The sequence below is a fragment of the Pezoporus occidentalis genome, unplaced genomic scaffold (assembly GCF_034315485.1).
Source record: "Pezoporus occidentalis ecotype Australia unplaced genomic scaffold, CSIRO_AGI_Poc_V1 ctg35, whole genome shotgun sequence".
Lineage (NCBI taxonomy): Eukaryota > Metazoa > Chordata > Aves > Psittaciformes > Psittacidae > Pezoporus > Pezoporus occidentalis.
This window is the reverse complement of record NW_026915483.1, coordinates 8,926,204-8,945,252: the sequence shown is the minus strand read 5'-3', so window position 1 is coordinate 8,945,252 and position 19,049 is coordinate 8,926,204. Positions and strand designations below refer to the sequence as shown.

Genomic DNA, 19,049 nt, shown 5'->3' with positions numbered 1-19,049 from the left:
GACACAAATGAAAGTAAGCATATTCCATGTAATGCTTTGATACATAAAACATTACCAGGCTTTTCATGCCTCCGTGATTTACTTACTTTTTCAGGCAGTGATCAAACTAGAAAGCCATTCAGGGTGGATAAATCATTTAAGACTGACTCTGTTAACCTGAAGAAAACGAGTTGAGAACTTTGATGTAGAGTCTGTGCATGTTCAGAGGAGCCCCGACTGCAGTCAGATGTGTAAAACATCAGGCAGCTAACCTTTAACAAACAATGCAGCTCATGAGGCTTGTTGGCTGCTATACGCTCTTCAGGTGTGTGTGTGCAAGCATGTGTGTGTGTGCATGCCCATGCACCCCTATAAAAACAAAATAAGCACAAAAATGCAAGGCTCAGGTTTTCTTCTCTGTTGGCTCTAATGAAACATGAGCTGGGAGAAGAAATAAAAAACCCCGAACCCCACATCACTCCCTCCCAGCAGCACCCTTTCCTCCTTCCTCCTCATTACTCCCTTCTCCAAAAAACAGTGAAAAACAAACCAACAAACCAACAAACCATCAAAACAACAAACCATTCTCTTCCCCATTCACAAAAATAAAAATGCAGTCTTTGAGCAAGAATTGCTGATTAATGGTAACACTTATTTAGCCCAGTGCTGGCTCTGTGCTTGTTTATGGGCAGTACAGAGGAAAAGGATAATGCAGCAGAGCCTCTGCCGTCATTATTTGCTAGGCTGATAATTAGTTTCTTGCTAACAAAGACTGTACTTGGATAGAATTTCATCTTTTGTCTGCTGTAATTCATTATTCCATCTATGAATATTAAAACAGCAGTGAGAAGGCCTTGCAAACACCTATCCAGCCCCCATGCTTGCAGGCATAAAGTCAATCAAGGTCTGACATGGAGGTCTTCATCACTATGCACTGTGGCCCATGCTGCAGCTGTCAAATTTTCTTTTGATGTTGATTAACTTCATCAGTATAATTGATCGAGTTGTCTCGAGAAAATGGGAGGCTAAATACTTTCCAAAGTAATCGTCACATTGCACCCAAAATGCTGTTACTATGCCGAAGGCAGCAGGCAGGTGCTGCGCTGCAATTGGAATAGTTTTCTTACCTCTTGCCTAAACTTTTCCCTTCCCCCCCAGCTCACTCAGCAGTTGCCTGGCAGATTGATTTTGATTAGTTGCTCATTTAATTGCGTTCTGGTGTGCATCCTTCAAAGTCTTAAGAAGACTCAACAGTTTGAAGTCAGCTTTGGAGACCATAAGACACAAACAGGAGGGCTTTCTCTGTGTGACTGCAACTTGGCTTTTGGGGCTGTTACAGAGCCCACTGCTTATAAAGACACTTTTATTTTTTCTCCTGCAATTACCTGCCAGCTCCCTCAACACCTCTTCCAGAGCCGCTCTTTGTGCACAAAACCTCAAGCTCCTCTGCATCAGGTTTTTGGCTGTTCACATCCAGCAATATCACAACATAAACTTCAGTCACAAGGGGGGAGGGGAAGGGAACAACTGAAAAAAAAATATGTATTTATTGGAGTAAATAAAAAAAAGTTAACCAAAATCCTTTATTGATACATTCTTGGATAATATCACAGGATCGAGAGAATGGAAAGGAAGGGAAGAGTTTGCGGCAAAGATTGGTTTCACTAAATTGGCACATAAGCAGCAAGATTAACGAAATTACTTATTACAAACAGTATAAAACATACATGCTTTTTTAAGTCCTTATCACACTGGTCTGTCATGGTGGGGCATCAACAAAGAAAAACCTCAAGACATGTAAAAGCCATAGTCTTTCCTCCAAATATCATAAGAATTAGTGAAATTATTGCAAACCAGTCATATACCTTAAATAAAATAACAGAACACAAATACAAATATCAAACATAAATTATTAACATGTACCATAAAATACATTACTGGCATGCATTCCAAATATCAAGACCTCTACTAGAACTCAGCAACCATCCTTTCCGCTTCCTCTGCAGCCCGTCAGAGTTGTGAAGGGGGGGGGACGACTAACTTCGCCAGCACAGTTTTTGGTCTTTAAATTTTTTGTTTGTTTAGTTAAAAAAAATAACGTATATGGATTGCAGTGATACAGTAGTAATCATACAAGTCATGTACACAGGCCTTTTAAATCCATAGTTGCCGGTTGGTTTTTAGATGTGCTAAGTCTGAAAGAACAGGGCCTCAATGTAACTGTGCATTCAAAAAACAAACAGTGAACTCGAAACAACATGGATGGCAATATGCAAAAATCCTCACAAACTGTACAGAAAGTTCAAAAACTTGCAGTCTGGAAGTACATAGAAAGACAGAATTAGCCCCTTAAAGTCCTTGTAGCTGAATGCAGCCCTCCCCGGGGAGCTGGTCCTCCCGTGCCACAGCTGAGCGCGCGAGCGCAGCGGCTCCCATGGCCGGAGCAGGGCCAAGGCCACAGCCGACGGCAGCACCAGCCAGCGACGTACGAAGCCGAGAGCGATGAAGAGTATTTCAGGGAGCAGCCGCTGGGAGCACGGGGCTCCTCTCACGCCTTCCCGCAGCATCGCCATGGCCTCGCCCCTGCCGAGGCGGATGCCCCGCGCTCGGGAGGAGGTCTGCGCCAGCGGTGGATGAAATTCCTCACCCGTCCTCTGCCCCACGTGGCAGATCGGGCTAGATGACCAGGTTGTTATAACTGACGTACTTCTTTTTTGCAGCAGGGCCTGGAAGTAAACCGGAGAACAGTCAGAAACCCTGCCAACATCAGCCAGACCCATGTGGAAAGGGCTGGCCGCTGGTCCAAGGGCTGCAGAGCAGGCAGGGATACAACGCTGGCTCCCGCATCCCCATAAGCACCTTCCCCTTGGGTACCATATGCCTGCAGACCCAACTCTAGGCAGCTGGCTGTTTGTTAGATCTCCCAAAATGGTGTCTCTGTCTTCAGTTATTACTATCTGTCGTGGTTTAAACCCAGCCAGGCAGATTGTTCACTCACTCCCCCCCTTCTTGCCCTCCCCCTACTCCCGGAGGGACGGGGAGGAGAATCAAACAGAATGCAACTCCCACGGGTTGAGATAAGAACAGTTTAGTAACTAAGGTATAACACAAATCACTACTGCTACCACCAATGATAATAATGATAAAGGAAATAACAAGGGAAGAGAATACAACACCTCAGCACCAGCCAACTGATAACTCACCCCCTCCAGCCCAACCAAGCACTGCCCCATACCTCGTCCAACCCCCGCAGTCCTAGCTCTTCCAGATAACTCTCAGTTACACCCTGGGCATGACGTGCTGTGGTATGGAATACCTCTTTGGTTAGTTTGGCTCAGGTGTCCTGTCTCTGCTTCCTCCCGGCTTCCCCTCCTCCCTGGCAGAGCATGAGGCTCACAAAGTCCTTGGCCAGACCAAAACCTTTGAGCGTTATCAGCTCTGTTCCCGAGCCGAAAGTCAAAACCACACTGCTGCACCAGCTACTAAGAAGGGGAAAAAATGACTGCTACTGTTGAACCCAGGACACTAACGACAAAATTACCGCCTATTGATTTTATTCTACTCCTGCAGTCTGTATGACTTCACTGCTGAGGAGCCCTAACTAGAGCCCATTAATATTTCTTTTTTTAAGAAGCACTGACATTCCCTCTGACTTCTTGTATCTCCTAAAGTTGGCTTTTCTCATTGATAAAGTGATTCTTATGCAAGTCTTATGATTTCTGAGAATTTTCCAATATGGGGATGAAGGTACTAGCTTTCCTAATTATGACTTTCAAGTTAAACCAAACAGAAATAAGTAAAACCAGCCAATAACAACTTTGTTAGTGATGCTACATACCTCTAACAGTAAAAATTGCAAATATTTGCAGCTGAATACATAGCAAAATATTCTGCAATACTTGGGCAACACTGACTTTGGGATTTATTAGGATAGATTAGGGATATATCAGCTGATAACATGTTCTCCATCAGGCATATTAACAAAAACATTGCCATTTATATGCAAATTCTGTAACTAGGATGTAACTACTACATGTACAGGGCTTATGAGATTTTCTATTGAACCATGTTCCAATGAATACAGAAAAAGCCTTTCCCCACTTCTTATTCACATTTCTAAAAATTAAAAAAGAGAAGTGAGTGTATGAAGTATGTATGTTCTTGCAGTAAAGATTAAAATCCAACATTCTAACCAAATTATCACCAGATCAGTTTAAGCTAATGGATGTTCTCAAAAGGTTAAATTTGTCAGGCATTGCTGTTATTATCAACTATTCTTATTCAGCACCTGCGGTTTTTCTAAGTAACTTGTATTCAACAAAATACATTAAAGTGAATCATAAGCAACCGTGCGCAGAAAAACTGAATATGTATAAACAAACCTGATCCTCAGTGCCTCCCTCAGTGAAGCACACATTTTAGAGGACAAATAAGAGAAAAGGGATAAGGATTATTCTCTGGGATTGCTGAAAACATCTATTTTTTTTTCACCTCTACCAGTGCCCTGCCCAGGGCAGAAGAGTTCTGCCAGCCCTCCAGAGCACCCCTTGCCTCAGAGACCTAATGCACCTCCCTCTGCTATCCACAGCCAGTGCATATTGGCATGTCCAACAGCCAGAAAGCATTATTAATCACAGACCATGATTAATTTTTCAGGTGGCCTGCTTTTCAGAAATACTTGCTTAAATAAGGACAGGCTCGCCACCAACAATTCAAAACATTTTGAGAGCATAATACATGAGAGTGCACTCAAATGTAAATATTCTTCATGGTGTTCACTGTCTTTTTACTGACAAAGAAACAATTTCACTCCTAGGTATTTTCAAGACTGTCATTTAAGGCACAGTTTTGTAACTCCAGCTTTTTGCAGTCTAATTCTGAAGCCCTAGTTCATCTGTTTGACCATTTTCCAGACAAGGGTCAGAACTGTCTGTTCAATCAAGGACTGGTCATACAAAATGCTGATCATCTTCATTTCCCATTAACTTCTCTTGGACACGAAGGTTTTCAACACATGGCAGGATAAAACTCATACTTCAAGGCTAGACTGAAAATATTCAATAAACTGTGGTATGCTATTAAATGCTGAAGAGAGATAAAATGCAGCTGAAAAGAAATATCATCATGAAACAGGTTACAAAGTAATGACATATATTATTTTGTGATATACTTCAGCTTTATCCATTAAGTTGTCCAATTTCGAATAGCAGCAGAACTCCTGTGACAAAGAGATGTTTTGATACTCTCCACTGCTGGTTCCTATAATGTCAACCCCTCTAATGCTTTCAGGGGGTTTACTCTAGCTTTCATCAAACCTGATAATTTTGCTTGATGAGTTTTCTCACAAATTCAACCACAGCAGCTCATTTCTCATTTTCAATATGACAACGAACCACCATTGCCAAGTGAATTCAGGCGAGAAATACTGTTGATAGCATGTACTTCTTTAATCTCTCTGTGACAAGATGGGCTCCATGCATCTGAGCCTTAAGATGGTAAAGTTATCTTTGGCACTGCTCTGCTTCACAAGAATAATGTAGTTGCCAAAAGCATCATCCATAATTCAGATAAAATGGTCAATAAAAGCTTTGTGGTTACTTTAGGAGCAGAAAGACAATCTTCCTTGGGTTTAAAGGCCAAAGGAGATCATGTTTCTGGGTATGTAGCTGGTGCATTCTGCAACTCTCTTCCTGCACTAACTCCAGGAACCTGGAGCCCACCTGATGTATAACTTCAAAGGTCTCCAGTCTTGATTTGAAGACTTCATGGGAGGAACAGTCTACCTCAATAATGAATCTGCTCAGTCTTGGCTCATCATTATCATTGGCAATTAGCATCAGGTATGGTTTCGATTTCCCTCAAAGAAATTAATTTACATGAAAATGGGGAATGTTAATGAAACATCCACATTACCAGAATTCACCATGCTTTAATCCACAATACATGAGCATTCCTTGTTCTTTAAATGCAAAATAGATACAGATCTCACACACTGTTGCTGTTAGTGTTAATGGGTGACGGCTTTCCAACAGTGAAAACAGATTGTCCTCTTACAAATAACATATACATGTTAATTAATATACATATAATTATGTCAACCTCAGCTGGCTGGTGACTTAGATGCATCAGAGGCGAGCCAACAGCTGTCACATGAGGAATCTGAAATGCTGGACTACTCCTTCTACACAGAGGTACCCAGACCAGCTGCATCTCTCTTTCCTGAGGTCCGTGCAAAGGAACAAGCAACAAACCATGGGATCCATGTGGACTGCTAGCTAAAGTACAAAACGCCATATAGAAAGGAAAGACCCTAGATATTGACTGCCTGCATATCTGCAAATATATGTGCTCTTAAGGCATCTGCATCACGTAACTTGTTTGAAAAAAAGGGTTCCTTTCTCTTTGAAAAGAGGCTACATATTGCTGCTAGTGACAAGTGACCTTTTCTGCTAATTGGTGGTGAATGTTAACAGGAGAAGAAATTAGCAGAAGGCATACCTGAAGAATACAATCTCATATATACAGACAGGACCACTGTACTGGAAACAATCTCCAGATTCAGGCCAGGTACAGGTAACCACATCACATGCACTCATCAAGCAGAGCCCAGCACAGGATTCTTCAGTTCCCATTACAGTTTTGCCTTAACTTGGCCTGAAAAGTGTTCTGTCCACATTATGGTGGAACCTGGTCTGGCTGTCACACTTCAAAAAGGTTAGGCAGATTGGCTGCAGGGACACACAGAGTGATGAAGTGTCATATGGCATTCCTGCTAACACACAGGACTGGGTGGATGGAAGGTGCAACTATCTCATCTACCCTGTGCTGCTGGCATTGCTGTTAGTCTTCTGGTTTTATTAGCATTACACTAACTCTCAAATTGAAAGTAATCAATACCTAGAAAAAAAGAAGAGGCAAGAGCAATGCCTCCTCAGACGAGCTGAGGCAGGAGAGCACCTGATTTCCTGGCAGATGGGAGCATAAAGAAGGCACCTTGGTCATCACAAACCCCAGACACTTCATAGCATGGCATTAATTCTGAGGATGTGACTGTGTACAAGATAGATACTGACAACCACATGAGCTATGAGTTATTCTCTTAGTAGGAGCTGTGCCTTTCCCATTCTCCACAAATGGATCCCACCTTCTTCCCTTACAAACATCCATTTCAAGACACCCACATACAGCCTACATCAGCACAACCCAGATGAAGACAACCTGTATATCTGCATGTGCAAAATAAACAGTGTTTTGTTAAAGCACAGCAATTAATTAAAGGCCTTTCCTTTGCAACATGCCAAAAGGCTGTGGGGGACAGTGATGGTCTATACCCATCCCCTTCCAGAAATGACAGGATTTGAAATAACTGCATCTCTGTACCAACAACAACATATTAAAAACAAATACACAGAAGCAAAAATCCTCTTTGGATATATAAGTTTCATCACTTGACTGGTTTTCATTATCTTGAGCATGGGCTGCAAAGAAAAAAGCTCCCACAGCATCCAAAAGCAAGGCAGATCTGTCAATACTTGCTCAGAGTGAGATTTAATCACTTTCACTTCAATTTTATGCACATTTGTAACCTCTTCCATGCCTAAGGAGAAAAGATTTACAGTGCAAAAAAATGAATTTTATTACAGCCCCCAGACATCTCACGCTATCAAATGTATGAAACATGCTCTTAGTATTTCCAGCATTGGGTGAGAACTGACATCATGATGGCTACGAGTCTGGAACTTCAGCTCTGATTTTCTTTGCAGTCACTGTGGCAGATTATGCTTACCCTCCTCTTTCCCATTTTCATAATTCTTGCTTAGAAAACTGTATCATACATGCCAGGAAAAGTGGAGGCCAATTATTAAATCCTGCTTCAGTCCAGCTAAGAGGGAAATGGATGTGCATGGTTCTTCCCTATCTGTGCCTGAAAGCCAGAGCTATCCACATGCTCTGTTGCCTTTAAATTGGGGAATATATATGAGAAAGAGATGAAAGCAACAACCCTAAATGACTCTGCATGCTTGCCCAAAACCCAACAAATGGAATGAAGCTTGGGGAAAATAATTTTATGTTTAGTATCTAAATAGAAATTTTTGTACTGCATTTTCACCTCTGTCATGTTGTGCTCCCTACCATAGTGTGTTGGCAATTTATGTGGTATATGTCTACAATTGTACAAACTGCATTTTGTTATATTGCATGTGTTTGTGGGTAGTTGTCTCTGAGCCACAGCCTGAACTGCGTGACTTTCCTGCAGATCAGCACATAGAACCTCGTGTTTTAATAATAGAATACGAATATATTCAATTACAACTATAACATTAGTAAAAAGTATGTTCCTCCATAATTGCTTTACAGCCTTCTCTTCTCATAAATTATATCATCTTTAGCTGTCACATTTCCTTGTCACTCTCAGTAAAGCAGCAACAATTAGCAGCTCAGTGCTGAGGACAACCATAAATAGCAGTGGTGTTCCAGTCGCTGAGAGGTTCATCAGCAGATCACAAATGACAGCAGGGAGAGAGAAGCTGCTAAAGAGATTGTTTCTGTTTCCTGATTACTAATTTATCTAGTACATAAGTAGCCTGATGGCAACGTGGTGACATATTCAGTGCATGGTTCTAGTGCTCCAGCCCCCGACAGGGCACACACCATCCACCTGCACACCCAGGCTCCTGTTTGACATCCCAGCGAGAGAGCACCATCCTACTCAGGTGATAAGTGCTGTAGTAATCATTTCTATTTGTGAAGTCTTATCAAAACTGAATCAACAAAAATACAGCACTGAGTGCAATTTAACCTCCAAAGCGAACAATATTCATGTTGAAGCACTGACTGAGGAATGAACAACTAGAATAACCTTCTCTGACCATCCCTACATCACTTCTGGTGCACATGGCTTTCTAGATTCCTCAGGTGGGATAACTGGATTGACTGTCACGAGCAATTACTGAAGGACCCATTTGAAGGATAGCCATAACAGTCTAGAAGGAAGACTGAAAAGACATGTTACACTAAATGTTATAATGAGAAGCAAGGGCTGCTTGCAAAGAATAGACACACTTCTGAAATTAATAGAAAACAATTATGATACAGAATTATATAGATTTATGCAGTCATCACTCATACTCCTTTTGCTGCTCTTGTGACACACTGTGTATTATGGCACATATTACTAATATGCTGCTTGTAATTTCCATGAAATGCTAGAAATTCAAAACCAGAATGAAAGTGGGAGGTGTAAGTTATATTTTAAGTTGTCTTTTCCTTACCTTTTTTTTTATATACATTTTAAGTTCCTTGATAAGATTTCATCCCTCTGGGTTACTCTTGTAAATTGCTTTTCTTTCTTATTTTTGTCCAGGATTGAGAGTGATGTCACCATAGAATCCTGACATGCATAAGGCAACAACTGTATTTCCAAATGAACACCAGACTATGGCAAGAATCTTTCTGATGAGGGGTTATCCAGGAGAAAATCATGAACTGGAAAGCCCTACCTGCTTCTATAAAAAGATAACTTTTCTCTAATTCAGTTGGGTATTGTACATTTTTAAGGCTACTGATTTCATATCCCCCCTTTTGCAATTGCCTCACTCCTCCCACCCCGCTCCGCCCCATCAGTGGTTTTGGCTAATCAGTATTTAGGGAACGTGGGTTTGGATTTTGGAGAAGGATGTTCTGCATGTTACAACACCAGCAAAAACACATGGAGTGAGAGGGGGAGGCCTGAGGCTGGTTAATTCTCTAGAAAAGCCAGAATCTGTGAACAGTGTGATTAATTCATTAAACACCATCAAGGAGCACTACGGGGGGAGGAGGGGCAGTGGGGTGGGGAGGTAACAGAGTTAGGATGGTACAGCATGGCCATGGAAATGCCTCTCTGGCAGAAAACAAACCCCAGTTTCCATTTCAGTTTCACCAGCTCCAAAACTGAATGTGATTTTTAAGTGTGACGATTGGTACATTTCATGTGAATTGGTATCCAAGGCACAAGACCCTACATTGTCACTGCAAATAAGATCAAATTAAGCAGCCCCAGACATGGAACATTAAGCTGAGAAGGAACTAAAACGGCATAAAAAGAGAACGGGGCTGTGTCGCTTAGCAACCACCACCTTTTCGGGTGGATTATGCGAGTCCAGGCACATTTGCACTGCTGACAGTTGTTGCTTGTAACGTAAAGGAGCTTTTCTGTATCTCTGTGTGACAAGTTCAGTTAGGTGTTGCGGTGGTGAGAACCACAAGACCGTGTCAGGCGAGCATCAGCCTGAGCGTGATGAGCATCCCAGTTCTGGCAGGGGAGACCTGCTCTGGCGCAGAACTGCTCCAGAGCTTGGTTTGCAAGAGGTCTGAGGCTGCTTCACTGAGATTTCTGATTCATTCTCCTGGTGCAGCTCACACGATGAGGTTACCACCCTCCAGAGAGAGGGACACAAGACACAAGGAAAGCTGAATGCTGTGGAAGGATTAAGTCATCCTCTTCATCCATCACTGGTACTTTCTCCAAAAGGTTTAGTTAACACCGGACCAAAACCTTTACACACACAGCACTGGTTCTTCAAAACCTCAGTCTGGGCTTTCAGGGTCATTCCTGAAGGAACCAAATAAGGTTTGTGTATTTCTCTTTTCATCTGTGGGAAGAGGAGTTCAATTTGAAAGGTTATCAGCTCTTCACAGAGACTATGTTTTCTTAATTTACTTTGCTAATGAATAGACATTTTCCCAGATGGAAGTGCCACCACTGTCTGCAGGGCTTCCAAGGGCTTCCCAGCCTGCTGCAGTACCACCAGTTCCCTGCATTCCCCCACTGTCTTCCCATCACAGATACCTGATAGGAGCCCTCTGCAAGACGGAGATGTTACCACCTGCAGTTAGGGCCAGCTTGACCAGTTCTGCAGAGGCACTATTGTGTAAGGAAAGTTACACAATCCACTATAGGATTTTGGCCTTCAGTTCAATGACAGAAACAGATGGAATTTAATTATGGCCTGCTTGTCTAAATTGTAGCTTTGATCCAACCTCCTTGGGTAGAGCAGCCCCATGTCTGCTGCGTGTCTGTCCTTTCCTTAACGTGTCCCTGTACAGATGACAGCACAGAGATGGCACATCATGCTCTGCAACAAAAACTTCTCTTGGGGAGGAAAGGGGCATTCACTGTTTCATGCAGAAAAAAAAAATCTGTTGCAAGAATTAAGAATAATCTTCCATGCTGCATCTTGGCTGGAGCACAAGCAAGCCAGACCTCACTTCCAGCAGCATCCCCCACCACAGCCTCTTCTTTCCTCCTGCTGATGTCTGGCTTCATCTGCAGTCCTTCAGGGGAGATAACTTTAAAATCTACTTATGTGCTAAACTGATGTTTGCCTTTGCAGCTTTGACAGCAATGGACTCCAGCCCTGGGGAGAGGATGATGTTCTCCTCTCGCTTAGCTTTTGGCAGTACCTGAAGGAGCTCCTACTCTTTGGGGTTTTGCCTTTTTTAAGAACTTAAGATAATTTTTTTGGTGCTAATCTCTCCTTGGGTTTGATTAATTTAACCTGAAGTGCTGTGGGTTGCCAGGTGGTTACCTCCAAAATAATAAAACGCATCAGGTATTAGGAATAGCTGTAAAAACCTTCCAACCTTCCAAAGGTAATTTGAATATTTCCTTCAGCGGTTCCTTGAAAGATGAGTTTGCTGTCAAAGAATTTCCAGTGCCATTACAATACTTGTTTTGTCTTTGCTGAGATACATTAGATTGGCTGAAATAGTTGAAGGACAACACTGAAAGATGCTCAAAAACCAGAGCCTGAAGAGTTGGCCCCCTGTCCTGGGTTCAGCAGTAGCAGTCATTTTTCTCCTTCTTGGTAGCAGGTGCAGTGCAGTGTTTTGACTTTCGGCCTGGGAACAGAGCTGATAACAATGATGTTTTGGTTTGGCCAAGGACTTTGTGAGCCTCATGCTCTGCCAGGGAGGAGGGGAAGCCGGGAGGAAGCAGAGACAGGACACCTGACCCAAACTGACCAAAGAGGTATTCCATACCACAGCACATCATGCCTGGGATGTAACTGGGAGTTACCCAGAAGGGCTGGGAGACTGCGGGGTTAGAGGAGGTATGGGTTGGGCTTGGTCGGGCTGGGGGGGGGGGGCGAGTTATTGGTCGGCTGGTGGTGAGGTGATGTATTCTCTTCCCTTGTTATTTCCTTTATCATTATTATCATTGGTGGTAGCAGCAGTGATTTGTGTTATACCTTAGTTACTAAACTGTTCTTATCTCAACCCGTGGGAGTCACATTCTGTTTGATTCTCTTCTCCATCCCTCCGGGAGAAGGAGGAGGGCAAGAAGGGGCGGGGGGGGGAGGGAAGTGAGTGAACGAGTTGTCTGGTTTGGTTTAAACCATGACACCCCCTCAGGCCTGTTGGCAGCAGGCAGCATGTGTCAATGATGGGTCCTGCAGAATGAGTTATCTGGGAGATTCCTGGTAACAGGGCCAAAGAAGAACATCTGCATAGTCAGGAAGAGGAAAGTCTTGCAGATACATATATATATGAAGCAAACAGCTCACAAAAAATCACAGAGTAAGGTTTTTGAAGCCAAACACTTTAAACTAATTAAGGACAGCTGAGAGGTGAATATGAATAAGAACAGAGTCCTGCAGATTTTGACTGGAAAAAAAACCCAAACAACAAAGTTCACTGCATATATCTAGAACAAATCATTTGCTCAGCTTTAAAAATTATAAATATATATTCAGATATTCATATATTCAGGTATCTTCTTCACAGTTTTCACAATATCACTGTCATTCTCTGCTTCTGTGCATTTAGAAACTTTGCAACAAAATGCAATTACATTTGCGGAACCTGGTTTGCTGCAGAGGCTGTCCTGATCTGTGCAATGCCAAGAGAAAACAAGCTCCTTGTCCCCCTGTGACCTGTTGTCACTGTGCATACAGGCAGGAACCGTGTTGCCAGGGTTGACTGCGGCAGCTCTGTCTCAGTCTGCAATAACTGTTCAGCAGACTCTTCGGGCTCAGACTGGGTCAATAATGTGACACTCTGGTCAACACCTTGATCCAGAGAAACTGCGTACCAGCTATTTGCCAAAGAAACATTCCTGTGTTTTCCAGAGAAACATCCTTCAAGAGGCTTGTTTCTGTATGCCACCAATCACAGGCTGTGCCTGCCCTGTGAGCTACACTAAACCTTCTGCAAGTCCACACCAAGCACTGCTACCACCACAAGCCTCAGAGGGCTCATGTGACTGTGACTATATGCTGAGATAGATGGAGAACATGCAGAATGATCTTGCCTTTTCTGGGAAAGCAAAAGCAGCTTGGTGGCAGTGGCTTTTTAGAGTAACCCTCAGCTGTAATTCACCTGCTGGCTGCTAGGAACACCTACATGTATGGGCTTTAATAGCGCAGAGTTATCTGATGGACTGGGAATCAGTGAAGAAAATCTCAAAGCTGGCTAAAATCATCAACAAGTCAAGCTGGGCCATGAGGACAAACTTCCCTAGTGTAGACCCACAATGTGGTGCTTAAGGTTAGAAGTCTAACGGAGCCATCACAGAACTGTCAAGTGCTGCAAAAGGAAAACAAAACATCCTCCCCCATGTGCGCACACTGATTTAGGAAGACAAGGCCAGATTCTCTGTTAGCTCAACTCTACTGACGTGAGCACAGTGGCTGGAACATCCAACCACTCTGTCTAGTTACACCACCAAATGCCACTCAGATGCCTCAGCTTCCAATCTGCAAAATGCTGATAATGTTTATAAGCTCCTACCTCAGAGGGAGATCATAGGGTGAACACCAGTGCCTGGAAATCTTGAATAAATGATTAATGCCAAGAGAGCATGATCAGGAAAATAGCCTAAGCAGTCTCTCACTTCAGTGCTGCTTTGTATACACTTGATAACCTGGATTCACCTTGTTCACCTCTGCTGCATTCAGAATACAGTTAATAACAAAAGGCTTACTTTAAATTATTAGAATAATTATGTTTATGCATATGCATGCACATGTATTGTTCAGAGCAGGGCTGGGCAAATGCTGCAGGTGTATTTCTATCTGAAGAGCATTCACACGTCAGTCACTTTACACCGCTTCCACTTCCAAATTCCTCATATTCTAACCAGGGCTACATTTTTACCTTTAGGGCTTTCTTATTATTATGCCTTTTAGAATTGGATATTTACCCTGCCTATCATGAAGCCCCTAAGCAAACTCAGACTGCATAGCTAGTCAAGTGAATGCTATAACCACACGTGAAATGAGCCTTGAATCCAGGGGACTGGCAAAGTATTGTACAGAGCAGTGCTAGGGCCATAACTAACAATTACAGATATCCAATATAATGGACTCTTTTAACGAGGATTGCTTTGAAGTTCCCAGAAGGATTTAATGGGAAGCAAGAGTATGACCTTGACAATTCCCCAGGAGACACTGGGATTTAAAGTAGGATTTTCTTTAAACAAAAGTCCATTTTGGCTTATCAGGTTTTCAAGTAATAGCTGCTATCAGAAGTGTATGTTTTTAATTCATCAGGGTTATTACAATGCACTTTTTGCCAGAACAGAGAATGTATTCAATAGGAAGAACAATAAAAACAGTTCTTGGGTGAGATAATAGCTTAATGATAGAAATCAGTTCAGGTCAAAGTGTCAATGACATGACATCCTTATAGCCTGAGACAGCTTTTTAGGGTTTGAGTACATAAACTGTTTGCTTTGTCAGTCTGCAAACGTATTAGATTGAGACCAATCTGCTGTTGAACAGTCTTAATAGGGCTGAAGAAACTCTATGCTGAGATAATATAGGGAAAGCAACTGTGTGAGACAGACGCTTGCACTACAGTACAAAGCTAGAAAATTCTGACTTCATTTTAAGTGGAATGATACCCATTAATTTCAGTGAAGTAGGCTTTTCCACAATGAATCCCAGAAAGGATGGGAAGCTCATCATACTGATCGCCCTAGACTGCACAAAACAACGTAAAGATTCTTCTGCAAAGTCAGTATGCACCTTGCACATGGCACTTACCTCTTCAGAAAAGGAAAAGAAAGAATTGCTTATTTGAAACTTGGGTGTGTTTTCATGTAGTGCACTAGATAAATAATGAGCGTTTTAGCTCATGCACTGACTTCAAAGACATACTTCTCTAGCACAAGGGAGAAGAAATACAGCCATAGGTGGTTGGAAGTTTTGCCTAATGGCAGAGGGTAACCATTACACTTCTCTAGCATTGCTCTGTGGGCAGCAAATTTAAGCTATCTTTGTAAAGACAAGGAGAAACCCTGTAGAATGTAGCACAAAACACACACTTTCTGTTTGTAACACTGTGTAATGGTGAGCTCCCAGTTAAGCTCTGGCTCTACAGACAGGCATGGTACTGCACTTTGTGGCTGAAATCCCACTCCCACTCATGTAGAGGGCAAAGCACCTGCTGATTTCAGCAGAGCCAGTACTGATTGTCATAAAAACTTACTATGAGGTATACTATAAAATAACATGGAAAGTTATAGGTTTCTTATGATGCTTCTACAGTGCTTTTCTGCTTGGACACAGGGAGCACTTAAGTGTTTTCTGTGGTCTTTAAGCACTGTGCCATCAGGAAATGTGTGCCCCACAGCCCTTCTCCCCCACCAACAGCCCACCATAGCTGGAATCTTGGGGCCAGATTGATTCCTGGGGGAAACGCGCCACTGAGAAGCACCACTACAGTACAATGGCCTCTGATGGGAGACATGCTTGTGGTAAGGGCAAAACTGAGTGTCAGAGGAAATTCACTCCTCTGAAAAACATCATAAAGGTATGCACCTGTATTCATTCTTTACAAGCTCTAAAAATAGGCTGCAAGTGGGATATGTGATACATGTTACCCCTTCGCAACAGCCAACTATGGCATTCATCATGTATGGGTATTTACAAATGAAAGTGATAGCTCTCTGTAAACAACCAAAAATTGTGTCATTTATTTCTCTGCCTCTGAACTCCGTACACTGATAACTGTCAGCATCAATAAACCCCTTTTGTTAAGCTGGAAAGAAGACCTGAACTACCTGCGGTGACAGACACTGCTTTCAGCCTCTTCCGGATGGGGTTAAGAGATAATCTTTATCAGCCACACCTTTGACTACTTTGCAAGGTATTATTAGGGTCGGTGCCTTCAGAGATAAATTCAGAGGTTGTTGTTAATATTAGATTTCCCATCAGAGCCATTAAAATAAAATGTGACTTTGAGTCAAAGAACAGAGCCAGACCCACACTGTTTATGGCCTGAAAAAACATCATGTTTTTGCTGGAAAGATAACTCTAAGACTGAGATTTTGAGTCAAGTAATAAGATTGCAATAGGAACGGATTAGTTTTACCCTTCTAAATAATAGCTAAAATGAACAAAGCATTGTACCAACGAAGAATATCAATCTTGAGCATGTTTGGCCGCATCTTTCTCCTATCTCCTACTTGTCTGCTTTGCAGATAAGAATTTCTGGGTCAGGTGAAGTTTGAAAATATCTGCAATGCTGAGATCAAAGAATGTGTGGAAAGTCTTAATGCTTCAATGCTTGCAGCCCAGAAAGCCAACCGTATCCTGGGCTGCATCAAAAGGAGTGTGACCAGCAGGTCGAAGGAGATGATCCTGCCCCTCTACTCTGCTCTCGTGAGACCTCACCTGGAGTATTGTGTGCAGTTCTGGTGTCCTCAACATAAAAAGGACATGGAACTGTTGGAACAAACCAGAGAAGGGCCACGAGGATGATCAGGGGGCTGGAGCACCTCCTGTATGAAGACAGGCTGAGGAAGTTGGGGCTGTTCAGCCTGGAGAAGAGAAGGCTGCATGTAGACCTCATAGCAGCCTTCCAGTGTCTGAAGGGGCCCTATAGGGATGCTGGGGAGGGACTCTTCATTAGGGACTGTAGTGACAGGGCAAGGAGTAACGGGTTAAAACTTAAACAGGGGAAGTTTAGATTGGATATAAGGAGGAAATTTTTTCCTCTTAGGGTGGTGAGGCACTGAAATGGGTTGCCCAGGGAAGTTGTGAATGCTCCACCCCTGGCAGTGTTCAAGACTAGGTTGGACGAAGCCTTGGGTGAGATGGTTTAGTGTGAGGTGTCCCTGCCCATGGCAAAGGAGTTGGAACTTGATGATCTTAAGGTCCTTTCCAACCCTAACTATTCTGTGATTCTATGATTCAAACAAATTAAAGATTTCAGAGGGTCTTAAAGAAGACCTGGCACAAGGAGCAGCCAAGCAGGATGCACATAGTGGTGGCATAAAGTTAGGGGGCTAGGTGGGAAGCAGAAATCCTGCACTGAGCAGAGGAGGCATTGAGGAGCTCACAGAGGGAGCAAATTCCCAGCAGAGCTGCTGCATGAACCATCACATCAACTAAATCCACAGCACTTCCCTGCAGGCGGGAGCGCGCAGCAGCCCCATCACAGAGCTGGAAACGTGGACAGGATCTTAGGAAATGTGCTTCAAAATCTTTATGAGGTTACGGCAGGGAAGAAACAAAACCAATTCATATTAATTGGAGCCAATAGTACAGAACACATACTAATTTAAACTACATTTAGAATGTTTCCATTTGAATGCTGTTGGAAAGATAACAAATAGTAGCCAATTATTTTCACCTGCTTAAAACAAAGTAATTAATAATGCTTTGGTTATGTTACCTGGGAAGCCAGGCTCTGCTGAGAGCTGAGTGATCGCCTGAAACATCCCAGAGCACTCCTGGAGTCAGAGCTACAAGGACAATTCCTCTGTACCCCCTGACTTTGCTCCTGAACTGGTCCCTAAACATCCCCCAAGGTCTCATGCTGCTGCTCCTTCCACCTCTTCCCAGGCTCTTCCCTGCCCCTCAGCACAGTGGGAGCGTGGCTGCTGCCCTCCAGTGCCCAGCATAGAGGGAGCCATGCTTTCCTGCTGGGTCCTGTATATCTCCCCATCCCTTGTGCTGGCACCTGTAAGGTATTGTTTCCTTCTCTCCAGCCACTGGGCAACAAAACAGGAAAAAACACCCAGCCCATTTCTGATATCACCTAAAGTTTAGGGACTTCCTCAGACGGTCTCTATCTTAGCTTTAACCCTGGCACTTCCTTGTACAAATACCTGGGTTTTAACCCAGCAGACATACAAGTAAATGTAGCATTATAAAGTAATCACACAAGTAATGATTTTCTTTCTCACACGCACTTTCAGCAAATACAACTCTGCATGTCTAGGTAGTTTATCCATTCAAAGAACTGAAAATGTTTTTCTAATTAATCATTCTACTTAAAAAAAAAACAAAAAAAACAAGAAAATTCTGTGCAGTTGCCAAACAACAAGAACATGGGATTGAACAACCACTTTTTTAGTTTCTTTTCCCTCCAACTGTATTCAGTTATGGGTTTCAGAGTGAATTAGATTAACAAGTTAGGTATTTTCTGTTTAGTCATTTAATGAATTACAAACAATTCCATTACCTACTCTCTTTATTTTAAGTTTTTTTTTTCCTACAAACTAGTGCATTAACCTCCAAACAGCCTGCTGAATGCAGTGGCTGTATCTCTATGTGGTGCCTGGGCTAAAACAAATCAGGTTGTTCAGCTAAACAACCCAGGCTCTCACAGAGTCAGAACCAGATCTGTATTTCTCACAATTTGGACATAAAAACTGTTTTCCAATAGAAAACTGAAACCAAGATGACACCTGGAGAGAAAACTTGCAGAATTTGGATTTTGTCTAAGCCAGTCTCCAAACCTATAAACTCTCCATTCACCATCAATCACATTTATGGGCAAACCACAACTCTGCTCCTGCTGCGCGTGACAAGGGAGCCAGGCAAGGAGGAGAAAAACATCATCTTGCCAAAGGACTTAATCTGAAGCTATCATCAGATATGAATGACAAGCTTACACTGATTACAACCTCCCTGTGTTAGAGAAACAGGTTATAGTTTTATTTTAAGTAACAGTAAGTGTCATTTTTATTGCTCCATTTTTTCTTGCCAGGAAATATAAAGAAACAGAAAAGACTGAACAAACACTTCAACATCCCATGGATAGCTGGTTCTTATTGGTACACCCTCTTCTCTAAA

General features: G+C 42.7%; 1 protein-coding gene across 5 annotated transcripts in view; it reads right to left on the bottom strand.

Moving 5' to 3' along the window:
* Positions 1-1,543: 1,543 nt before the first annotated feature.
* The window catches only part of GRM7 (glutamate metabotropic receptor 7), a 298,171-nt gene continuing 280,665 nt past the window's right edge, over positions 1,544-19,049 (bottom strand). For 3 of the 5 annotated variants that reach the window (XM_062630392.1, XM_062630393.1, XM_062630387.1), the window contains one exon: positions 1,544-2,705. In XM_062630392.1, coding sequence (XP_062486376.1) covers positions 2,262-2,705 — 444 coding nt within the window. In that variant the 3' untranslated portion in view covers positions 1,544-2,261. The remainder of the gene's footprint in view (positions 2,706-19,049) is intronic. The other 2 variants (XM_062630390.1, XM_062630389.1) reach the window with 2 other exon arrangements.